Below are 26625 nucleotides of genomic sequence, written 5' to 3'. Positions count from 1 at the left end.
AACAACTATTACTCATAATACTACAATTGTTATAGGATCTTCCAAACCTATACTGACTATACTGATGCATTGTTTTACATATGACTAGCCTTTGAATCAGTTTTCTTTTCATCAGTATAAAACTTGCCTTGCTTACATGAGTCTTTCATACATCAAGAGAGAAATGAAAAAAACATTCAAAACTTTTTTTTTTTTTTTTTTTTTTAATCAGTAGAACTGGAAGGAGAAATTCTGTTAGGAGGAAGAATGATAGCATTGCAAATGACTTTATAAAACATGAAAAATCGTTTGATTTGCAGTCTTACCTCCATGTCACTAGTGGTATTGTGAGGGCTGAGCAGACTGCCTCGAGATGTTTCTGCTTCCCAAGGATACTCATGATGAGCTTTGCTGGAGGTCCTTGAACCTTTCCACTAGGTGCAACTTCATCCTTCTGGAGGCTATGCTGGCAGGAATCTCCACAGAAGCATCTCCAAGGTGCAGTTTTACATTTTTCTTTAGGCACTGTATGTTACCTGAAGTCCAATCACTATACTAATGAAGCAACTAAGAGATATGCCGTCGTTTGTTCTGCTGAATACTTATCCTTCTCCACTCATCAAAGAATGCCTTGCTCTTGTAATCTTTCCATATATTTAAAGTAGATTTTAATATTCTGCTTAAATGATTTAAAGAGAAGATTCTCCAGTAAGCATTTTTTTTTTTTTTTTTAAGGCAGAAACCACTTTTGAAAGCAAAAACCTGAGAAGGATCTTTGATGAGAAGCATACCCAATACACCTCTTTTTAATACATGTTTTTAAAGTGCAAAAAAAATGAAAAATAAAACGATGAGGAGGGGATAAAATAGGAAATAATAAAGTCTAGCAAGGAAGAAAAAAAAAGTGTAAACCAAGAAGAATTAAATGTAATTATCTACAGTGTGTGACAGAAAATTGAAATCACAGCTGTAAAAAGCCAAAAGTTAGTATGAGAAATAGCTTGCATTTCAGTGTCTACAAATAGTGGTGTCCCATGTAGGTAAGTATGCTTCAGAGACATTAAATCTTTTGAACTGGAAAAACTTACAAGATACATCTGCCTGCCTCAGGCAGTGATGGTTCAGCATTATTAAGAAGAATGTCAGTGGTGTGATTGGCTGTTCTATATTTGTGGCTATAAATGTATTTGCTTGCAGAAGTGACCTGTAGCAGAAGACCTAAAATAACTATTCAATGGGGCTGGTAAGCTTTAAAGCTTTGCAATGAAACACACTGACTTTGGACTACAACAAAGAGGAGTACAAGTAGTTTTCTGATCTCACTGCAGAAAAAAAAGTTGAAAATAAACTGGAGAAATAAGCCTGGCCTTAACACTAGAAAAAGGTTGATGTTGGGGCTGTTCTTTGTGCAGGATAGCAGCTCTTTGGGCCATCCATGAAGATTCAAGAGGTATCAGAAACTGTAGATGTGACAACAGGATGATCAGTCTCAGCACAATGACGAACTAGGAGAGTCTTCAGGCATCCATGACCTCTATATGGCCAACTCAGGGATAGGCAAAACCCTCCATTGAGTCTGTGACCATTTCACAAGAGAGAGAAGAATCAAAGTGAAACTGTATCCTTTGGCATCTCTTTCAGCGAAAATGGTCCCAACCACCTGGAAAATTGGATTTCCATGAGGTGGTACTAAGATCATGTCCTTCCACTGACACTGAAAAAATCCCTATTTTATGTTAAGAAACTTAGTGCTTCTGCTGAAACCAAAGCCTGGAGCACTGGCTGAAGCATTCGAGTTGTCAGCATTAACATCTAAATACACCAATCACAAACCAATCATACACAAAAACTTAAACACACAAAAAAGAAGCATGCTTTCAAGGCTAAACCTATTGATGACATTTACTGTCACCCCATGCTGACATTTTAATGGCATATGCAGTACAGAAGACTCGTACAATGCACTGCCAAAAAGGATTTACAAAACAGCTTTTCTCTCTGAAGATCAACTAGAAAAACATCACACTAAAAATGACTGTGTAACCTCAGTGTCTCCTGTATCAAATCATTAGAGGCAACTAACTTATTTTTTCCCACTCTTTGCTTATAGTAAGAAATGCTAATAATATTGTTTATTGTCATAAGCTTAATTCCATCTTTGTTGACAGATTGCTGTCCCATTATCTGTCAACTCACAGGCATAATGAAGAATAGAATTTGGACTTCAAGAAAGAAATGCAACTTACCAGTAATTAGCCTTCTCTAAGACTCATTGTCTATAAATAAATATGTTCTGAGGGTACACCTACACCTTATCACTCCAGACTGCAGAGCTTTTTCCTTTTGCAGTAACCATGGAGGATACATTCACACTATTGTCATCACCTTTGGCACAACGGTATTAAAAACAAAGCATGCCATAAACAATTTTAGTCCCTTCTCAGCCACAGAGACACAGTCTAAAACATTGAAGGAATTCCTGCTAATAGAGTTCAGGATGTCTGCTCTTCCATTATTTTTTTTTTCACTCTCAAATTAATATCCATAGATTTGTTCACACAGTGCAACTTTACACAGTTACCTGCCATAAATAATCTAGCAGAGGATCTTGCAAACAGCACTTCTAGACTGACTCTACAAAGTGCTGTGGTAGCTCTTGAGATAGTTCATCAGAGACAGCATAGTGCCTGGGGAAACGATAGATATACAACAGTTTAGTATCTCAACAGCCTCACAGGAATCATATAATCTCAGTTGGAAGTATCAATTCTAGAAGTTTTACAGCAAATACTGCAACATCCAAACATCCATTTAGATAACTGTTGAATCTGTCAGAGATACACACAGTCTGCAAGATTTCTGAGAAAGTCTGGACCTGAAAATATAAAAACAGCTCTTGCTATTAAAAATACAAATTAATGCACACTTCTTAGAAGCAAAAAGGAACATGAAGGAAAGCATAAATACATCAAAGTGACATTAGGACACTATCTTCAGCAGAAATGATGGCTGCATCTTAAGAGACGGTCTTTGAGGAATAAGGTCGAAGAATCAACAACCAGAGGGGTATGAATTTATTTTATTTTACTAAGAGAGAAGATGACAACAAAGAAAGTTGTCTTTATGGATAGGGAGAATCCATGATAACAAGGAACAATAAATTTAAATTCCTGTTATTCACTGGCCTGGCAGAGGGAAACATCTCAGAGCACAAGACTGAGCTGGGTATTAAATTGATCTGCATACAGTGCAGATGAACTGAAAATCTACAATAGCAATGTAAAGCTTTCAGTCCTTGGCCAGTCCCTGTTTGACCTCATTTCCAAAATGGACTGCTAAACCTATAGGGTTAATAGCATACTTCCAAGCTACTTCTTGGAAAGTTGAAGAAAATTTGAGGGTCACACCTCTGTGGAAATTACCTTGATGCTGTCACCACAAGAAAAACCTTTAATACCACAAGGAAGAGCAATGCCTTTCAGACTTCATCAATGAAGTAATCTCTTGGTTATTTAGACTGAGAAGTTCTGATTCCATTGTGTCATGATGAAAAAGCAAGTGGGAAGTGCCTCCTTGAGAACACATATTAGGACAACCATTTCTGGTTGCTTCAGAATGAAGCCCCCCCCCCACTGGTACCAAGGTTGGTGGTAAGTATTCCAATTTGGCCAAATTAGCTTTTTATGATTTTGGGCTCATGGATGAGAAGAGGCTTTTGTAGCATCTCAGGATACTAACTGCTGCCTTCCCCTTCTACTCTTAAAAGTAATGAGAAAGAAAGCACAAAGAAGCATTCCTTAGTTTGAGGCAGTAAAGATATTTTTCATATAGGTGACAAGATATAATTAAAATATTTCAGAATGGACAAGGCAAAAAGTAATAATGAAAGAAGTCCCTGATGAAGATTAAATAAACAAGAAATAACTGTGTAGATACTGTCATATATAATGAGCTAAGAACGAGAGAAGATGAGTGCAAGTGCAGGTACCGTAAACAGGATACTTGAGCAATAAGGTGCACATAAACCCAGATGTGACTGGGCAAACAGAAAAGGAAAAAAGAAAAGAAATTAGAAAAAAAAAAATATTTGTGGAGCAGGAGACACACTCCTTTTTACTCTTACAGAAGGTTTTTTTTTTTTTTCTTTTTTTTTTTTTTTTTTCCCCAAAATAATGAAGTGAACTCACAATCTGAATTTGTGCAAAGTGGTTTTTAAAATTAAACTAAATAAGGTTTACAGCATAAAAATCTGCCACGAATAGCACAGTCTCTTCAAAATACAAGTGCACTTCAAAATCAATACTGAAAGTTTTACATTTACTATAGTAACACAGGCTGCTAGGTTAGTTTGCTTTTATTTTTTTGTTTTGTTTTGTTTTTTTTTCTCCTTACAAAATCCAAGACCAGCTCTTGCAAGCCTAAATTTGTTCTCTCCAGAACCCACTTCTTCAACGTCTCCAAAGAGAGTGTTATTACTGAGACACACATATTTTCACACATCAGCATCTCCCAGATTCCACCAACACTGTCAGAAAATTTCATATGTTGCTAAGACCTACAGGAAAGTGGAACTGCCCACTTCTTTATTTTATTTTTATTTCTATTTTTATTTTTTCAACAATGAGTGCCTCATGGTCTGCATTGCTTTGGCCAAATCTAATCGTGAAAACATGCTAGGGATGTTCCACAGTTAGTGCATTGGAAGCTTAGGATCAGTTTGCTGCATTACTTCATTTTCTGTGCAAAGCAGCCACTCCTGAACTTAGAATGGCAAATTATAAAGACTGGTTAATGTTAGTGCCACATGTTCAGCATTAAGGTGTGACATGAAACAAGTTTTCAGGTTGCACCAGTTTAAAATAAAGACAAAAATATCTTACTCAGTATTTCATTATTGACTACATGCAAGAGATAGGTAATACTGGTGACATTTCTTGATGACATGAAGTTGAGACATATACTTAATGCAGAAATCAATGAGGATACCACCCAGGAAGACAAACATATCTTAATGCTTAATATTAACAGAAATAGGTTTTAAGCCAGTGGTGGGTCATCATGCTGGTCAGGGGCTGGAGCATGTTACAAGAAGAAAGGCCGAGGAACCGGGTTTATTCAGCCCAGTTTATTCAGAGAAGGCTCAGTAGAGACTCGATTGAAACCTACTGCTACCTGATGGAAGAACACCAGAGAAAACAGAGCCTTACTCCTCTAAGGGAAGAAAGATATGATGAAAAGCAACAGACATTGTTGGAACATAGAAAATTCTGACTAGAAATAAATTATTTTTATTTTTAATCATAAGTATTCTTAAATACAAACCCAGAGACATTGTGGGACCTTCATCACTGGAGTATATCCAAGACTCAACCTGAAATGGCCCTCAGCAACCTGATCTGATTAGACCTGCATTGAGCAGGGAGGGGTTGGACTAGATAAACTCACGAGGTGCATTTAAAACCCAAAATGCTCCACAATCCTATGAAAATTCATTCAAAAGGAGAGAAACAAACACTTGTTAGACCAAAAAAAAAAATATAATAAAAATAAGGAAAAAGAAAAGGAAAAGGGAAAAGGGGAAAAGGGGAAAAGGAAAATACCATGGTTAATTTTAGGGAGCAAAACGAGCAGGTTCCCAATCGGAAAAGTTCTTAAACAGTAAGGACAACAAAAATCTAGTCATTTTTGAAATAAAATTAGATCAATTTATGAAACGGAATGAAAGAAAACGATTGGACTAGCAACCCTGAAAGCATCACATCCCTCTGTTTTATGTTGATACTCAGTTATGACAACTCTAAATCCCTTTTTAAAACTCTATTTCCAAATCACCAGTGATTTTTACATAAACACACATGTTTTTACATAAACACACAAGGCAGTGAAGGAATATCTACCAAAGCAGCATTTTTTGACCAGGATAGAATACTCAAAAGAATTTCTCTGGCAACCAAAGCAAAAAAGCAGTACACTCAGCCACATTTTCAGAGCTGCCAGAATGAGAGCACTGAGTCTGAGCACTATGTGGGACAGGCTGTTGTCACCCACCACCAAAATAATTCAGTCTGCAATCTATGAGCTATGGTCAAGAATGAATCCACATGCTAAATGAGTTGGTCTAGGAAACAAAATTTTTCTCAAACGCAACAGATCAGACTAAGCTTTTGATACTGAGTTTCTGATGATGTTTCTCTGCAGTCAGACAAAAAAAGCTTTACTTGGTTTCATAGTGAAGTGCATCAGTCTATGCAGGAAAATATTTCCTTAGCAAAAATATAATTTTGTGGGTTTAGTCTTTCTAGTTCAGAAGAGAAAGCTTTGCACTTGCTTCAACTGAATGGGTAAGTTTTCAAAACACAGTGGTTACACTCTCTGCACATGACATTATTAAAAAAAAAGGATGAAAATTGCCTACACCAGTTTAGAGAATGGTATTTTGCACTTTTCACAAGGGCTGCTGCTCCTAAGTGGCTGAAAAGCTTAACAGATGCTCGTGTTAAAGCCTACTTACCATGTGAAACTGAGAGCTTTTGGCTGTCTCTCAAATGCAAGACTATAAAATGTTTTCCAGAAAGGTTCAGATGGGACAGATTATTTACAAATTGCCTTTGTTGTCACTCAGAGAAGAACTGTCTTGGGCTTGAAATATTTCAGAGATATTTATTGTATTCTGAAAACTTCATTTTATTTCTAACTTATTTACAGTTAAACATTCAGAATCATAAAATATGAAGTATAAAATATTTAACAAAATAGATGCAGTTCATGTTGTTCAGATGCACCATAGATATATGATGAAACAGTAAACAGCACAGGAATTTCCTGATGGTCCTCTCTCTCATTAACCAGGGAAAGGGATGTGCAGACCCGTCCTATACGTTCTGACCTGATAAGTATGGCATCGAATTCTCATTTCAGAGAACATCACCACTCTGGTTTCTATGTCCTCAGTCTGTCTTCCACAGTTACCTTCACTGTCTGAAATGCAACACTGTAATGTTCAATACATCAGATACCTTCTAAAGTTGGTATTTTCAATACTTTTTTTTTTCTTTTTTTTTAATATAGAACTTCCTAGAAAAGAAGAATCAGGTAATTCAGGCAATATGAACAAAAGAGTCATTTATTATATATATATTCTCTAGTAAGTTATAATAGTCTCTTGGATTTTAAACGTCTTTTTGCTATTTTCAATGCTTAAAAATTATAATTTTAAAACATTAAATATTGTATTATATACATTATGATTTAATTTCTCATTTCTAAACATGGAGCATTCTCCAAGTGAAAACTTGGATGAAACATAAAACAACTTCATTGACATAACAGGCTTTAAAAGTTCACTTCATACAACCATAGATTTGACTATATGAAAAATAGCCAAATGTCAATTTGCTCCTGTATGGTTTTCTTTTTTTTCTTTTTTTTTTTTTTCCTTTTTTCTGTTTGTCTTTCCGGTCTTGGGGAGAGGGCTTTTTTTGGCTTTTGTGTTTGTATAAACGAAAGGACAGATCTGGTCAGTACTGTTGTCAGTGTTCGGTATTTTATCTTTTTTTTTTTTTTTTTTCTAAATCTCATACTTATTTTATATAAAATAACAAAATATACAGAGAGAGCTGAGTTTGTTACATTAGTTCATACACATACAGTAAATAAAAGTTTTTTTTTTTTTTTAATGTATGGCTTTGCAAAGGTAGATTATGAAGTGACTTTTGTATTTTATTTGTTTAAAAGCATTTTAAGAGAACGTGTTAGTGTGCTTACAATAGCGGCCATGGTAGTCGAATGTCGAGCCAAGAGTTTAATGCTAGGATCACTGGAGGTCTTGCCTGATACTGCTTCTGCAGCCTTCAGAAGACAAATGTAGTTTATTACAACCTCATCTATCTTAGCTATAATTTCCTGCTGCTGTGTTTCAGAGTTCATGACTTTAACTAAACGCATGCAGGCTTCTGTTAAGCAACAGAGTACTTGAAAGCTGGAAGTCATAGCTAAAAGCATTTCCTCAGGGCTTTTATCAGCCATGGCCATTTTCCTGCAGGCACTTCCCAACTGTCTCGATTCCATAGATAACAGTTGTTTGTACTTAGAAAGTTTAAGGTCATATGTTTCTGGATGTAAATCTTCTCTCTTGCCCATACTTGCTCGGACCAGTGACAGTAGCTCACTGGCATCCTTTTGTGCTGCAATAAATCCATCAGGCATTGCATACGTCTTCTCTTTCATCACATTTATTCGTGTAATTCGTGCATCAAAGGCCACATCATTGAGATTCACATCAATCTGGCCACCTTGGGTGTCAGCACTGCTCTTCTCATGTGCGTTATCTGCCTCACTTTGCAGGGTCTCAGCAGGTTTTGGGGACTCCAAGACTTTCTGCTCATTTTCACTGGAAAAAGACTGACTGACTGGTTCTGCTAGCTCGCATGGGTTCTGCGGTTCAAAGAGACATGAGAGCTGATGGCCATCTCCATCATCTTCATCATCATCACTTCCTCTGCTTAGGAAACAGTAGCTAAAGGGGCCACGACACCTCCAGGCACTGGTGTCCAGCTTCCGCAAAGGCAATGTTCGACACTGCTTGGAGTCCTTCTGACTAACACCTGTGCCTGAACACCTCTTACTGTCCTTCCTATCAGTGCTGACATACACACAACTCTGGGAGTAACTTTTTGACAGCTTTTTGCCCAGGGAGAGCTCCACCCTTCTTTCTGACTTGGATTCATCCCTTGGGGTGGTGTCCAGACATTTCAAGCTGGCTGCGGCTGCCTTCCTTTCAAACAGCATCTCAATGTCTGCAGATCCTCCAATGATGCTGCTGCTGCGTCTCAGCACTTTCCTGTTGTGCGGCATCCTGAGGCTTCCTCCTATCATGTCATATGGCCGTAAACTAACTGTTGCCCCACAAGCCTGATTTACTTTGGGAATGTCACAAGAGTCTTGATTTTGACTTGGCACCTTTGATTCTGATAGCATGGATGATAGCATGATGGAGTCAGCTAGAGGCTGTCTAGGAAAAGCTGTAGGCATGCCTCCTTGTCTTCCCTTTTCAGGCTCTGTGAAAGCTACACTAGGGGTAGTAGAAGAGCAGACAGAAGAATTAAGCATCACCCTGACAATATTCACAGACTAAAACTTTTATATATCTTTAACTCTGCAGGAAAATGGATTCTTAGTATTTTCCAGTGGTCTCCATTCCTCAAAATATTTCACACACACAAAAAATTAATTGCTAGCTCCTCATGTCTTTTGTGTTTCACTATGATGCTTTTTAAAATCTATCAACAAATTATAACTTATGAATAATAAACTGTTTGTTCCACTACAGAACGCATTGAAAGAAAGTAATAGAAAATCAACTATAAAACTTCCTAAATACCCCCTCCCCCTTCAATATATGGATTGGATGTTTGCTATTAAATAATTAGATGAATATTTTCAGATTAAAATACCTTCTTTAACTTTGCCTGAGAGAGCATGGAAAGATGTACTCATGGTAATTTTGTTTTAGTTACGTTGTTGTTTGTTTGTTTTTCTCATTCCTTCTCCTAGTCTACTCCACTTTCAGATTTCCATGCATTGCCATGCTACTGGGACATGCGGGTTGCTACCCAGGATGAATGAAACATTCAAAACCCAATCAAAAGGATTTCCAATGCTCTCTCTGAAAAACTATGTATTTTTTTGAACAGTAAGTTCATAAAGTCACTTGAAACTGGAACTTCAAAATGTGGTAATGATTCTATATGTAAATTATTCTTAAACGAAACACCTACTATCAGATGGTGAAGTAAAAACATGCTTAATAATATAGTGACATTTTCTCACCTTTACATTTAGAACTTTTTACTCATACTGGCATGTTTTTGACAATCTGCTAAAATAGCATAAAATATATAATAAATGAAGCACATTTTTTTTTCTCTCCAACATTAATATATCTTCTGAAGTCATCTTACGATCTAGAAAGAATCCTGGAACTCAAATGACTATGGACTTTGGAGAGGCTTCCAAAGATTACTTTCTCCCCTAGGCTTCTCTATCAATGTCCCCCAAATATTAGATCTAAAACACAGGAGACTTTTTTTTTTATTTAAACTGTAATGAGAGATCTTCCAGAAAAAAAAGAATCTTTGTAAGCAGCTCCCAAGAACATCTCAGTACATAAAAGTAAAATGAATATATACACCAAGGTCTAATCCCACCGCCTGCCGCAGATTATGATGTAGTTTCAGGTAAAGAGAATGCAAACTTCACACCTAACCTTCAACCTTAACATGCAACTTTAAAAACAAACACAGGAAACACTTTATTACTGATGTACCTGTAGTTTCTTTTATCTTGGGGATCCGATGACATCCTTCTCTCAAAGTGCCAAACAGTGGTTCAGCATTAATTGCCGAATGCACAACAGGCACCGTCATCCTGTGACACACAGCTTCTGGCTGCTGATGCAGGTCTTTGTATGTTGTTCCATGGTTTGGAAGAATGGCAGCTCTTTCATCTGCTGGAATATAGGCAATGCTCTTCATTGATGGGTCAGAGATAATGTGCTTAACATCAGAGGTACAAAGAGGAGATTCAACAGGGGTAGCACATGTGCTACTGCCCGTGCTGCATCCTGCATCCACTGAAGAGCACTGAGAGCTTTGCAGTGAGAAATGGCCTTCACTTTGCAAAGATGACATGCGCTTAGCCAAGTGATATTCACAAAGTCTAGCCACACTCTGCTCAGCTTCTGGAAGCTTTGAAGGATGGTCATCTGCAGATAAATCGGTATCTTCTGCATCGTTTAGGTCTTTGGCTGAAGACACAGGAGTCATATCTGACAAAAAGTTTTCACCTTGGCCAAGCCCTGAGGTATCATCCTGATCCGCCTCAGGATCTACTTCATCCTTACAGTCAGTTTCTGTTTTTCCAAGGACAGGAACTCTTGGAAATGTCTTCCCGTTCACTGTTTCTGGGCTTGGCTTATCTGCTGCCCCATCATCAGCAGCATACCATCTTTGGCGAAAGGCAGTTCTCTCCACATTAAAAGTGCTTAGGCGTTGACTGTCTCTTGCTGAAAGAGTTCCAAATTTAGCTTTTAGGTCTTCATCAGCCTCTGCTTTTTTAGTTCCCTGTTGCTTTTTCACAGTAGCATTGCCATCAGAAGGTGCTTTCACTTCACTGTCTGTCATCTTATTTTTCCTTTTACTAGTGCAAGAATATACCAAGGATCCCATGTGCAATTTGCTAAAATAATCAGTGACAGATTTTGTTTCCATGGTCTCTGGCTCCATTTCCATGTTATCTGAATGAAGAATTTGCTTTGAAGGCACAACTTTTGACTGTAGCTCCGCAGCCTGACGACCAGACAAAGGCTGAGAGGATTTCATGCCTGGCACTCCAGCCTGACTTTTAGCAATGGGAAATTCAGTCTGCTCTTCCACAAGGGGTTGATAGCCTTCACTTGTGGTCAAAAACATGCGTGCAGTGTTTTCTGTCTGTTTCTGCGCTGCAGCTAATTCAGAACTTTCAGTCATTTCAGAGGAATTTGTTTCATTGCCAGAATCTGAAGATGACTCAGGGCTATATGCTCGCAAGATAGCTACACCTGCAAGCCACAAAAAATGAGAGTCAATCAATGACAGCAGCTGAAGCACCTGGACAAGCGACAAGCAAAGGTGTGTGTTAGAGACAAAAATATCTTTTGTAAGAATAATCTGACTTTATTGCACAGTTCCCGGGACAGGTAGCTTAACAACATAACAGTAGTTCCATTACATAATATGGAATATGATGTATGGAAAATGATGGCAAAAAAAAAAGCAAAACAACAAAAAACAAAACCCCCTCACAAAATGGAGTATTTCCAAAGTTAAATGGATGAGATGGAATGATTTTCAATGAATAAATGTAACTATGGTGAAAGAACCTGAGTTGTCATTCGTCTGCTGTTCCTCTGAAGCAGCCAAAGCTTCTAGTGCTTGAAGTGTAGAGACTACAGCATCATCTAGCCCCTTTTCACACTTGCCCTCTGTATTAGTAGGGACAGCATCGATAAGCGACACTGGAATATCATCACTGCCTAGATTACTGGCTTGCTCCTTGTCGTCTCTAGGCTGTGTTGCTTGATTCTGAGAGTCTTCCTCATCTGAACTGTCCCTGAAGCCAGGTGGAGGAGCAGCAATGGCCATGTTTAAGGTATGCAATAGGAAATCATCTTCATTATCATCACCTTCTGGAGGTGGAAGTGAAGTCAAATCAATAATGTCATCACTAGAACCAGAAAGGCTGAGAAGAGCAGGCCTATCGATTTCTCCTACCATAATGTCTTCTTCACAGCTTACTTCGTCTTCATCTTCAGCATCATCTGTGTTTTCTGCATAACAAATATCATGCAGCAAAGGCTCTTCTATTCCCTCCGCAGCTCCAAAAATTTTACCATCATTTATGGTTGCGTAAACAGAATTTGTAGCAAACTGAATGCTTTCAGCATCTGGTGATAACTCCAGACCTTTAATGTCATTGGCATTACTAATATAAATGGCTCTTTGTTTTTCTAGTACTTCTGGACTTTCATCCATAAGTCTTTCATAGCCAAGAGTCTGAGGATTGATACCATCCAAGTTGTGATCTCCAAATATAAAGGAAACTTTTGCTCCCCTGGGAGAATCCTGTGCTTTCTTACTAGATTCCAAACCTGAGAGTGACAGCAGTGAAGACTGATTAAAATTTCTGCTTTCTTCTGCTTCAGTGGGGTCACTTTGCTTGGCCAGATGCTGATCAAATCCACCTGAATTATAGGTATTTTCTATGTACAGATGTCTGTGCTCTTTTTGACATAACAGACTTTCAGGAACATCTACAGTCTTCTGTTTAGGATCAGCAAAGGACATTTGAGTCTCTTGATCTCCTTCAGCCAGGAAAGTGGTAGTTTTTGGTACACAACTCCACTCAGAAGCAAGGAGACTATGCTTCCCTCTATTTTCAATTCCTGTAGCACAGGGAAATAAAAAGAAACATGAAACCACAGATTCATACAATCACAAGTTCAAGCAAATTTTTAAACAATATCTTGTTAATATTAAGCAATGAACCCTCTGAATAGGACAGCTGTTTTATCAAATGCTTCAGAAAAGCATGTTCAAGCTTACCTCTGCTCTAAATTAAATAGCTGTTGATTTAATGACCTAAAGTTTAACTGACACTTTTGTACTTTAGTGCAAAACCAAACCACAGCTAGGTACAAATGCTATTCCAGAAATAGTAAAAGCAAATCAAATTCCCAGCTGGTTTCCACAACACCATATGTATTCTTATACAAGATACATGCGTATAATGTAATAACACTCATAGGGAACATGCATCTGTTTCAATACAGTTATGAAAGAAATTCAAGCTATCAAAGGCTGAATATCAGAACATTATAAAGCTGAATTGGTGTATCGTAGAGCCAAGTCTAAGCCAGCAATAAAATCTCATTTGACACAGCCTTGTATTATCTGGAGATGCACTGGGGCTTAAGCTGGCTTCTGCTTTACACCTGTGACCATCAATAACGTATTGTGCAATGAATACCTGTTTCTCTGCTCCCTGTATTTTTCTTGTTGGCCATGTTGAATATTGAACGCCTTGAGTCGACCAGCAGTCTATAGTACCCAGCTGTTAGGCAAGCAAGATTCATTGCATCTGATGACTCCATCAGTAGAGTAATAGGCTAAGAAGAATACAACCAAGTCTTCGTTAAGGCTGTTACTTCTCTATTTGTTTACCTGCTGACAATACTACTACATGGAATCAAAAGGAATTACATCAGAAATGCCACACTGAAAAATACACATGAGAACTTATTTTCCTCACTACCAACATCAAACAATATCAAACATTTTCAGGGGGTTTTCATCTCAAACATTTTCATCTTATTAAAATATATAAATAACTGAAAGGAGGGTGCAGGGAGGAAAAAGCCTGGCTCTTTTCAGTGATGCCCAGGGTTAACAGAAGAGGCATTGGGCACAAACTGAAATACAGGAGGTTCCCTCTGAACATCAGGCAGCACGCACTTCTGTGCTGTGCGGGTGACCGAGCACTGGCACATGTTGCAGGAGACATTCAGAAGCTGCCTGGATGTGGTCCTAGGCAACCTTCTCTAGGTGGCTTGGCAGGGGGCTTGGACCGCATGAGGTCCAGAAGTCCTTTTCTACCTCAAGAATTCTGTGATTTACAAAAGATTAGAGTTGGAATAAAAAGTCCAACCAGGCATTTATAAGGGTTGATTTAGGTCTCTTTCTGAAAGAAGCTAATTACGTAAAGACTCTTGCTCCATCTTTCTCTTGCATAGATATGTATTTTTTTCTCCTAAGCACTGTTTACTGCTACTCTGAAACTGCCAAGGGCTAAAACTCTGGGACATTTGGTGCTGGAGTATTACAGTAGTATGGGAATCACTGCAGCTTGCCAGAAAATGAAGTGCCCTAAGTTCACGTAAAGAAGTAAAATAGGAAGCAAACAGAGATAGAAAAAGTTCAGGTTGAAAAAATACAGCAGTGAGGATAAAGCTATCATTACACAGCAGCAGCAGGGAATATTAAAATGAGAACTTAAAAGATTTCAGTATTTGTGGCCTGGCATTGCTTAAAAGACATGTGATGAAAAAATGAATAGACAAACAGAAACAGAGAACAGAGAGAGATCCTCAGAAGAGAATTCAGCACAGAAACCAAACTCAAAGCCTTTAAAGAGAACAGTTAGACTTAACAGAAAAAATGCCATAGTTCTGAAAAGCTGTCTTGCAGGCTAGAGAGCATTGAATGTAAGAAATCCATGTGAAACACACTTTCTTTTATTTCCTTTTCCTTTGCCACACTATATAAATTCCTTTGCCTAAAACTTTTGTTCATGTCTCTGTAGCTTATAACAGCAAAAGCTGCTCTTCTCAAATTCATTTTAAGGTGGCTAGCCTCTAGAACTCCCAAAGAGGAAAAAAAAACCAACAAGTTCTTACCACGATGCATAGACAAAATTTACACCATAGACAACCTATCTGGTCATTCACATAGTTTATAGTGACTTATAGCCATGTGGACATTTGCGACCTGAAGGCAAGTGATTGTGGTGGAAATTGTGTCCAAAACATAATTTATGCTCATAGATTACTACCAAACTCAAAACTGTTGTATGAACAGTTTTCGGCAACATGTAGAAGTCTACGCACTTTTTTTCTTTAAAGTATTTCATGCTATGTATAAAATATTCATCCTCAGTTTGAGGTTCTACTCAACACATGCTTCTTTCTAAAGGATTCAGAGATATAAAATTAATTATAAATTATTAATTCTACAGTGAAGTACTTAATCTTTTTTCTTTTGAGTCACAAATAAAAAATAGCATTGAAATGCCATGTTGACGTTCAATTTTTCTGAGATGATAGACAGAAATGGATAATTTCCAAAGAAGTCTCAGATTGCTGAAAACAGTGCGGTGAACTACTGTTAATCTGATGAACAGTCTCGTGACAGCTAAATCTTACTGGCTGCATCTCCCAAGTGATTTATGTTTGCGAAGATATCAAAAAGAACCAAAAATAAAAGAAGAAAACAGGCTTCTTATTCATTCTTTACAAAAGTGGCACTTATTGGCATATTCAGAATCTACATATAGGAACCTGCTACCTTACGGTATGCCTGTGTTTGCCCACATCTCCAAAAGAAACTCTAACAGTCCATACTTGTGCCCCACATAAAAGTTTTGTTGTTGTTGTTGTTTGTTTGTTTGTTTTGTTTTGTTAAATTCAATCCACAGCCTTCTAGCTCTGTAATTTTAATGCTAGGCTATCTGTATTTAAGACTGAATGTGTTGAAAGGCAAGCAGATAGGGACATACATGATTTGCAGTAAGGCAGTAACAGTATTATAACACAAAACAACATAAGATCATGGCAATATAAAATATCACAGCATACATGTACAGTGCTGCATTTTACATTCAAGTAGATGGGAAGTAATTGATTTCTGGATCACTTTCTCCATCAGAAAAAAGAGGATAACAACTTTCTCACAAGAGGGCTACAAGTTTAGCACAGGAATACAAGTAAAGTAGACTGAGATGCTCAGATTGCTAAAATGCTGTATTCACCGACCTGTACATTTTTTGTGATGTTGTTGTCAAAGGGCACCTAGATTAAGTTACAGCAATGTTTTTTTCATTAACTTAAATACAAGAAAACACTTTCAGGTCAATAAGCCTAAAGCATTCAAAGCAAAAATTTAGTAAAATATCCCTTGTGTATGTTTTGTTGTTGTTTATTTATTTTTAATGTACATCTGTGTAAGCAACAAGAACTGTTAGGCTCCATTTATTTTAATAGTATATTTAAGTTTCAAGTATAATGAGAACTCTTTCTTTAATCTCTGATTGTCCTGATTAATGTCCTAGACAGTCTCTGAAGCCTTTCACTTTAAAATCTGATAGGAAACACAACATGAAGAACCAGGATAATATAATGTATAAAGCTTGCTCCCCAGATGCCACTGATGCTAAGTGTTAAGCAGGATAAAAGAGAAACTAAATTGCTATAGGTAGAAGAGCATACAATAATACATGATATGGGACAAGGCACTTAACTGGTATTATGAGGTGTAAGAAAAAAAAAAAAAAAAAAAGCCTTTTAACAGGTTATTTCACTGGTAACAACTATATGGTTACTTGCAGTGTCCTTTGCAGATAAAACACTGGGCTACTTGAGACATTGATCTGACAGAACCGGCAATTTTCTAACAGTAATAACATTGTTATTATACCAAAAGTGGCTTATAGGAGCTCAAGGAACTTCAAAAGAAGGCCAATTTCATCACCAACCTCTTGTCACCATGGAAATCAATGGACACAACAACAATGCAAATTGCCAGAGCTAAAAATGCACTTCCAACATATCATTGTCATGAAAACATTTGGAACGGTTAGCATAGTTTGATCAAATATTTAAACAAAAAGGCAAAAACGTTATTTAAAGACATTGAATCATTGCAGATCAAAAAAAAAAAAAAACAACACTTACTTTTACATCTAAGACATGCAGCTCAACTCTAACACTGCTTTCGTCTTCTGTAAACATCTCAATCCTGTTCACATGGCTGAAGTCTGCCAGAAGAGCCACCAGGTTTGTTTTGGTGTTTATCACATGACTGATGCCATACCGTGGCCCTACTAACAAAGTCACTTCTGAACGCTTTTCTCCCTGCTTTAGCATAAAAAGGGGAAGAAAAAAAAAGTAAAGACCATGAGAAACACTACATAGTAACTGCCTCCTTTCATCTCCATGAAGCTTCATCTGCATGATTAAAGATTATCACATTTTTCTGAGAAGGTGAAATATAGAAGAGCATAGTAGTTCGATAATTAATTACAAAAAGTAAAGGAATTTGATCATGGATATTGGCTGTACTGCAGTTTTTAGATGGATAGGTGGGTGGACAGATGGATGGATGGATGCTTCCTTTAAAAAAAAGTATTTTCATCAAGAGTTTTTCAGAGTAATAATTTAAGTATTCTTCAGTTAATTGCATGGCACTATTTGCCAAATAGATGCTACCTATCTCTAAACCCTCAGTAAGTATTCAAATTACACTAGGCATGTTATTTTCAAGATGAAAAGAAACTAAAAGTGATTTGGTTCAATTTTACAACTATTTTTTTTTTAAGTGTATGAATAGAACTTAAACTTCTACAGAAAATGTTACAGTCCAGTTTTTGCAAAGAGACACTTGGATAAAACCATCAAGAAAAGAGAAACTTTTTCAAGAGAATTATTACCACTAGTGTTGCCTTGAAAACACGCCCTCCATATAACCGTAGATCACTGAGGAACTTTAGATAGTGCACCTTGGCTTGCAGAGCAGATAGCTGAAGAAAGAGAAACAGCGGTAAGATATATTGGTAGGAATCAACACATTACTAATTTTATTTAAAAAAAAATAGAAGGTATTCATGTGGTGTAAAGAAAATGGATTGCAATAAGAGCTCATCAGAGTCTGAAACCAAATCATCAGACTTTCAGATGAGGAGAAACAGTTTCATTCTTAAAATTCAGATTGTGCTTGTTTAGTCAAATGCACTGAGAATTTGGGTATGGGCTTTATCAGGGCACTGCAAGAACATGGTAACTGTTCCAATGAAGGGAAAATGTTAAACTAGTCAAATTAGACATCTGTTCATTGAGGGATTTCAAGGATAGTCAACAGCTTTCAATTCATAATCACCATCAGTTCTTAAACATTTATGGACCAATACAGAGAAAGAGAACAAAGAATTTAGTTTTGTCAGCTATGTGCATTACATTTTGCAAGGTACTTGCAGCATATGGCATATTATTCTGTCTCATTGCGGCAATTCCTGTTTTTTTTTTTTTAAATTAAATTCCTCTACTATATTTAGTAGGGAATAAATCTAGAAGCCAAATACAGTACATAAATACATACAATTCTATCATGCAACCCAATCCATAATTTATCTCCTTTTCCTCCTACCTTAAAATACCTACTTAAAAACATCAAGCTTGGATATATTTTATGAGATTGAACAGAACCAAGAAACAGTTCATTTCACCCAAACAATCTGGAGCCAGAACTTACAACTCCCTTGTGTAAATATTTCAGTGTGGACTTTATCGAGCTCATCTCATTTACTATTCTCTCTTCAGCCACTAGATTTCTATTTCAAATACTTACTTGATCTTGAACAGCATTTTAAGAGCCCCTAAACTAACGTTTTCCTAGATTCTAAGGAAGAAATGAATCCAAAGCAGAGAGCCGAGAGAGAATGAAATCCCCTTCCTTTAAGCAGGTGTTAAGTTGCATAGAGAAATACACAGGACTTATAAAAAAGGAAGGATCCTAAGAGTGACAGTCTTCCCTTCACAGGAAGGGATACAAGCTCCAGAGGGTTGTCCTGGCTTAGTACCTACAGGTGAGACAGAAGGTGATGATGAGCTCTGATGCTTTGCTTCTGATGACTGCCTGGTAAAAAAGCAGGCGGGCATGCAATGAGTTTCCAAAGCTCAAATCACAAAGAATAAAGGAAAAATCATGGAATCACAGAATCATTTAGGTTGGAAAAGACCTCTAACATTGTATAGTCCAACCTTTAACCTAGCACTGCCAAGTACACCATTAAAACACGTCCCTAAGCTCTACATCTACACGTTTTTTGAAGACCTCCAGGGATGGTGAGTCAACTACTCACCTGGGAAACCTGTTCCAATATTTCACAACCCTTTCAGTGAAGATATTTGTCCTAATAACCAACCTAAACCTCACCTCAGACACTCCTTGTAAGACTTGTTCTTTAGACCCTTCCCGAGCTTCATTGCCCTTCTTTGGACATGCTCCAGCACCTAGATGTCCTTCTTTTAGTAAGGTGCCCAACACTGAGTGCAGTAGTTGACATGCAGCCTCATCAGAGCTGAGTAGAGAGGGACAGGCACTTCCCTACTTCTGCTGGCCACACTATTTCTGATACAAGCCAGGATCCTGTTGGCCCTCTTGGCCACCTGAGCACACTGTTGGCTCATAACCAGCCAGATACTGACCAATATCCCCAAGTCTCTTTTTGCTGGGCAGCTTTCCAGCCACTCTTCCCCGAGTCTGTAGCGCTGATTGGGGTTTTTTGTGCCCCAGGTGGAGAACCTGGTACTTAACCTTGTTAACTTCATAGAGCTGACCTTGGCCCATCAGTCCAGCCTATCCAGATCCCTTTGCAGAGCCTTACTACCCTCAAGAACATCAATACTCACACCTAACTTGGTGTCATCTGCAAACTTACTGAGGGTGCACGTGATACCCTTGTCAAGATCATTGATGAAGATATTGAAGAGAACTGTCCCCACTACTGAACCCTGGGGGACACCACTCGTGACGGCCTCCAGCTGGATTTAACTCCATTCACCACAACTCTTTGGACCCAGCCACCCAGCCAGTTTTTAACCTAAAACCTGTACAGCTGTCCAAGCCACGAGCAGCCAGTTTCTGCAGGAGAATGCTCTGGGAAACAGTGTCAAAAACCTTGCTGAAGTGCAGGTAGATCACATCCACATCCTTTCCTCATCCACTGAGCATGACACCTTAACAAAGTCACTGCAGAAAGACATTGTTGCAACCTGTGTTCTAACCAAGAATCGATACTGAATACTCCTGTCATCACCTATGATTTCTTCAGCAGTGATAGCTTCCAAAAATAAAACCAAAGTTACACTACTATGATAAATAGTAAGTAATTGGCATTATTCAGGCTTAGCTTCAGCACTTCTGGTGACAAGCAATACTTCAGTCAAAAATGTGTCCCCTCTTCCTGAGCATTCCAGGTCAAACACACAGATCTACATTCATAATCATGACATGACCTGAAACTCACCTCCTCCAAGCAGGATTTCTGCTGATCCCAATAAACCTTAGCTCAGGCACCTTAGTTTTGGGCTTTTCCCATTCGGAAAAAAAAGTATCATGAACCAGGATTCAGCTAATTTTATGTCTCAGCTACTCACTCTTAGGTTCTGTTTATTTTCAATGGAGAGAAATAGGTATTTCCAGGACAAGTCATCTGACCTATTTTTGGCACCTACATGTAATATGGGATGGGCTGAATTGTTCCCTAGAAGTGCCTATTTCTCTCTGTTGACTATGCAGAGAGACTAGATGACTTACATAAAACAAACAAAAACAAACGAAAAAAAAAGAGCAAACAAACAAAAAAAAACCCACAAATTCATTACGGTGTCTAAAACCAGACACAACTGTATGCATACAACAATGCTGTGTGCATTTCTCAGAGACACTGTCTTCTACATTTCTTTCTATCTGAACTGAAAGCTTAATTATAAGAAAAACATTTTACAATAACAAGGAGGATCAGTTACTATAAGGAACATTATCTATCCAATTAGGCCTTAGGCAGTGAAATGTCTCTATGTACAGCTTAATGGAAAACAATCCCAAAAAACAGCATTTACATCAAGCCTATAGGTTAATATAGTTCAGATCAGAGTATCAGAGAGGAAACAATAACTTTCTAACAAGTCTGCCATTAATATGAAGCACTAAACGAATTAAAAAATATGTATCTTTATAACACCTGAAATACTAATAACTACCTTTCTGGCATTCACAAGTTAAGAAGATAGTTCAGTTGGGATATAATTAATTATTTTAATTGTTATTGGCTATGTTGTACTTATCACCAAAAGTTAAATTGCCTATATTCTCTGAAAATATAATGGCTAGGTATTTCTCCAAAGAATTAATTTAAAATGTTTCCCATGCATGCCACCCTTTCTGTTCTTTAAAACATATTTTCTATTAAGATGCAAATGTAATACCTTTTTACCCGGAGGAACTACGTTTTGATTTGCTTTGACAAGGTGCGAAAGTGCTTTCTTTATGTTCTTTTCTTTCATGCTTTGCAGCACAGCAGATGGAAGAAAAGTCTCTAATCCCCATTCTTTTCTGCAATAAAAGGCATATATTTAATTTCACATTCCTGTGACGATTATTTAGACTGGTGACTATGATGCCAAGTGAATGAACTCCTACAAACTGAGAAAAAGTTGATAAAGTGCAGAGTTTTGCAATAACGCATCATTTTATATATTCGAACTATATGAAGAACTATTTTCTATATTCAAACTAATGAAGAAGATGCTTTAAAACTATATTCAATCATTTCTTCTATCTCTTCCAACATACTACACAGAAAAGAAGTTTAAAGTGTGTATGTTTAAAATTTAGGCTTGTTAATCCCCATCTAATTACACAGACAAGCACCAATATAGAATTAAATTTGCAGAAGATTTAGCAACATAATGTCAAATTAAATTTTATTTTCTAATTTTTTTAGGACTTGCAAACCAGCCAATGATTGTTGTCTTAACTTTGCCAACCTGACAACCTGTTCCTCTCCTTTTACCCAAAGTACTTTTCTTCTTAATGCACCCTTTTTGACAGAAGATTGACTCTTCACTCATATTAATTTTTTTCTTGTTGTTGATTAGGATAAAATATAACAACATAGAAAAAGCTGTGTTTCTTTTTGTTTTTTTTTTTTTTTGTTTGTTTGTTTGTTTGTTTTGTTTTTTTTTTTTTTCTTTGCTTGTTTTATATTTTATCCTAGCAGATATACACATTGCTGCATTTTGGATTTTTAATTTTCTGCAGTTACATATACATGTATATGTTGTCTAACATCTCCTAGAAAATCATACGGACAACATAAAACAGGTGCTTACTAGATTCTTCTGTATCTAAGAAATCTTTAAAAAGAAATCCTAGACCCTATGGTATTCTGAACCAAGAAATCAACTGAATCTTATTACAATCATCTCTACTAAAACCCTAGGATTTAGGATATATAGACTTAGATCTGATCACTGAAAGCCAAGAGAATTAATCTTATTTACATTTCTAGCCTATTTCACATGCCAAACCATGTGACCCAAAGGTAAATGTATTATCCATACTTACAGCTCTTAGTTCACCTCAATAAATTTCAGGTCACAAATAATGAAACTAAAATTGATGCACACGTATAGGCATATTAAAGAACTAACCTTAAAGAATATATAAGCTTATCCAAGTCTTTCACTTTTAAAGAACACACTGAATCCTCAACTTACTCTATGTATTTGAGGGAGATTTTCTGAGTTTGCTTGGTGGTCACAGTTGCAATATACATTTGTAGTGCAGCCAACCGCAGGGCAATGTCGTATTTCAGTTCTGGTCCAAATCTTTCCTGAACCACATCATTACAGCTCTGCCAAAGAACCAGTAGAGGGAGTTTCAAGTTCAAAAATCCTTTACTAAAATTATATATATATATATATATATATATATATCTTACATATATATACATATATTTTTTTTAAATGACCATTGTGTGAAGAGTAACCCTGAACCCAGAAACAGGACCATGTTGAAAACAGAACTGCTGCTCTCAGAGATGTCAGATGCTCACCAGGATACGGGTACTTCTGGAGAACACAAGGACTTCTGCCAAAGAGCAGAAGGCATGAACATTTTGATCTAAGCTCTCTCTCCCTTCATCCTTTCCGGGGAAAACAGTAATCCTCTTTAATGAGTGTTGGGAGGGTACCAGGCTATCTGGACTCAGGATAGCAGAACTCTGCCTGGTGGGATGCCTGGGAGGAGACTCACTTTGTTCTCACATTAGTTTTCTCATCCATTTTACTGGAGGTCCCTTTACAGACATCATTTCTGCCTGATATTATAGTACCAGAATTAAGTATAAGCCATTATTTTGGCTTCACTGTTTTGTACAGCCAAATATATTTTGGAAAGGCATCAAAGCACCCTATTTGGCAGGACTTAAGAAGGAAGGGAACTTTGCAGATGATGAAGATTTGCACATTCCCCAAGTGCACTGGCTTTATGCAGCAGAAACAAAACCCAGGACTTACTGTGGCCATACTTTTCTATCTGTGTATATACTGAATGCAACCATCTTTTTATTCTCCATTTTGTTAACAATGGCCATGGTTTCACTTACCTGTACATAGAGATACTCAAAAGCAACTGGATCTCTTCTTAAAAGATCAATGGGATCCTTTGGGACAAAGCTAATCCTGAAAAGACATCTCATCTTATGTGAGCTTGGTCTCTGGGTCACCTAGAACAGTGGAATAATTATATCAGAGCATAGCAATCCTGTTTGTGCTAGAGTCCGTTGTCTCAGTCCTGCTCCAGAGACACATGGTAACAAGGAAAATAATTCTTTCTAACAAAGTTCTTTTCTGTGGAATCCTTAGTATATATTGCATGTAAGAACATCATATATATAGTCTTGTGGAAAGAATTCTAGACTTACATAGGCATGACTGCCCAATATAACTCATTCTTAAAGCAGAGGAATTCACTCATTCAAACCCAGAGAGAAAGGACAGAAAAAAACAGACCTTAACGAAAACCATTCTGGTGAAATAAAAAGTGAGTTATACTGCTTGTTGGTCAGCAAAACACTTCGCTAAGAACATAACACAGTAATCTGGGTATTTTCACAAGGGACTGCCACAGAGTGAATAAATAATTGGATGAAAGAGTAACAATCCAATAACTATTGTAAGTCATGGTCAGCAGCAATGTTATGATAGCAAATTAAAGAATTGCTGATTTTACAGGAACTTCAAAGAAGAAATTAATGTAGTTTATGTAGTTTATTCGATTAGGCTAATGTAATTAAAGAGTTAGTGTACTTTATAATCAATATCTTGGATTGATAAGATTATATTTACAAAAATCTCCATTGGAGTCTCTGTCTTGAACTAACAATTTTCAGAACATATGTTTATCTCACTTTCTCTTTGACCTCATTCCTAAGTATCTAGGTATACTCTGTATGTATAAATAAAAGCTCAAGATGGGATTTTCAAAAGCTCTCTGTGTTGGTTTGTTCTGATCCCTCTGATTTCAATGGGAATTTTATTAATTACTTCAAAGAGAGACAGCTAGGACAGGAGAGCCGGCACTGAATATTTGTGGATATTGTGCATTCATTGGGAAGCTTGCACCCACACAATAGGAAGGTTAACATGGCAAAGTCAAATGCTTAGAAGTTGGAAAATACTAGAAAGACCACCACTGAGTAAACTTAATTCCTTCATATCACTACTCAGACTTGAGTTACATGAGCAAGGGAATTCTGGCATTTGTATTAAATTAGTGTTCCCCTTCTCATTTAAAAATACATTTATACTTTGAAAATTTAGGTAAAATGTAAAAAAACAAAAACAAAAAACCACAACACAAATATTCTCCTAAATAGCATGGAAAAATTCTGGCTTGCCAAAAGGATAAGCAGCTAAAATAAGGGTTGTCTGCTGGGAATTGTGAAACAACCTTACCTCTAGTCAGAACTGGCTTGTCAGCAGCCTGATTTGCCTCCCTGATCTAACAAAGAAAGTCCTAACAGCATTTTCTGGGTCACAATTCACCATCATAGATGTGAGATAATGTATCACTGCATAAACAAGCCAAACTTGGCTTCATCAGAAAGAGTATCATTTCCTGTTATCCAGATACAGATCTGTATAATCAGCTGGGAATTAAAAATCAAAATGTGTTTTTAAAAGGAATTTTGACAGACTGGGGTTCTCTGAACTGTTACGATGGATTTCCCAGCTGTTAAGAATGTTCATTAATGGCACCACATATGACATGAAAAATGGATTTGATAAATATTTTCTAGCTTTAAGTCTGATTTATAATGAACTTTTCAATACTTCTTAATGGCCCAGTGAAGCAATAAAATGTGATGTCTATACAACAGAAGAACAATTATTCTGTGAGAACTTGATTTTTACAACCACATCTAAATACTGCTACTATTTGATAGACTGTATCAAACTATAAATCTTGCAGTTATTCACTTGACTAATTAGAAGGATGGACAATTTACTGATTAACCAGTCTCATTAATATTTGTTTTCATATATAATTACACAAACCTGAGTTAGAGTCTCCTGTTCATGTAGCAAAAGGAGTTTTGTTCCAGATCCTTCAACCCTCTGCTCCAGCATCAGTGAAAAGTGTTCAATACACTTGATGGAAAGCTTTTCTTGCAGTGTTAAGATGACATCCTAATTAACAAAGGATTTATAAAACGTGCTTTAATTTATGAAAGCTCGGGACCGAGTTCTTCGCTGCCACACGCTGCACGTGCACAGCGCAGGGTGGAAGCCCAGTGGTTAAAGAGGAGGATGGTTGTGTTTCATGCATGTTCTGTAAAAGTATACAGGACAACACACACATTCACATGGGAAAAACCGGTGCCTTTATGTTCAAACATCTCTGAGATGGTATCAGACATGCATGTGAAAAATACTGTGAATGGATATCTTTCTATGCGGCTTAGCATGCAAATTATACTCGTGTGGCCCTTAAATTATTTCTCTCAGTCTCTCTGCAAATAAAACCCCTCTATGTGAAAATGAGAGAGGGTCTTGCTACTCTTCTCTTTACTTATTTTTGGGTCAGGTCCACCAGAGATACAAAAATAATTTTAAGTTCAACATAAAAATTAAATGAATGCTTTTTTTTTTTTTCTTTGAAGTTCACTTATAGATACTTGTGTTTAATGAACATACTTGAGTACACTAAGAGGAAAGTCAACAATGATGATACCTGTGCCAAGCAGCAGCTCTAAATTTGGGGATCCTTTCCATTTATAGTATAAAACCCATTCCTAAAGATTTTTTAAAATATTTTTTCACATTGGTTTATGTCTAAGGTTAATCAATTTGAGAACAACTGTTTCTAAAATAACAACTAAACAAATCTCAAAAAAACATTCAACCAATCTGTACTTTACTTTCATATAATGCTTTGTAAATATACTGAGTATTATCTTCTGGCAAGGTATCTCTTGTTTTAGTGACTGTAGTAACAAAAAGAAATATACAACAACCCATCATTTAAAAATAGTTTCACGTTATCTTTCTGAAAAGATTAAAGCATTTCTATTCATTTAAGAGATTTTTAGATATACATAAGCATCCAGATGGATAGGACTCACTACGGAGATCATGATGAATTGTAATCCAAGTGTTTTAACATAATTTAGGAAGATTAATTGATCAATTACAGTGTGTTTATGGAAAATCAA

The 26625-nt window shown here is 37.0% G+C and overlaps 1 protein-coding gene across 3 annotated transcripts in view; it reads right to left on the bottom strand.

Annotated features, from left to right (window-relative positions):
* Positions 1-7521: 7521 nt before the first annotated feature.
* FRMPD4 (FERM and PDZ domain containing 4) overlaps positions 7522-26625 on the bottom strand; it is a 308067-nt gene continuing 288963 nt past the window's right edge. Inside the window, exons 8-17 of one of the 3 annotated variants that reach the window (XM_068682985.1) lie at positions 25469-25600; positions 23515-23634; positions 22625-22761; positions 21332-21458; positions 17776-17865; positions 17021-17203; positions 13543-13681; positions 11897-12958; positions 10304-11575; positions 7522-9044 (exon numbers count right to left, since the gene is read on the bottom strand). In XM_068682985.1, coding sequence (XP_068539086.1) covers positions 7699-9044; positions 10304-11575; positions 11897-12958; positions 13543-13681; positions 17021-17203; positions 17776-17865; positions 21332-21458; positions 22625-22761; positions 23515-23634; positions 25469-25600 — 4608 coding nt within the window. In that variant the 3' untranslated portion in view covers positions 7522-7698. Of the gene's footprint in view, positions 9050-10303; positions 11576-11896; positions 12959-13542; positions 13682-17020; positions 17204-17775; positions 17866-21331; positions 21459-22624; positions 22762-23514; positions 23635-25468; positions 25601-26625 lie in introns of all 3 variants that reach the window. The other 2 variants (XM_068682990.1, XM_068682999.1) reach the window with 2 other exon arrangements.

Source organism: Anas acuta, chromosome 1, assembly GCF_963932015.1.
Source record: "Anas acuta chromosome 1, bAnaAcu1.1, whole genome shotgun sequence".
NCBI classification, from domain to species: Eukaryota; Metazoa; Chordata; class Aves; order Anseriformes; family Anatidae; genus Anas; species Anas acuta.
The sequence above is the reverse complement of the archived record's forward strand: the minus strand, read 5'-3'. Positions and strand labels throughout refer to the sequence as shown.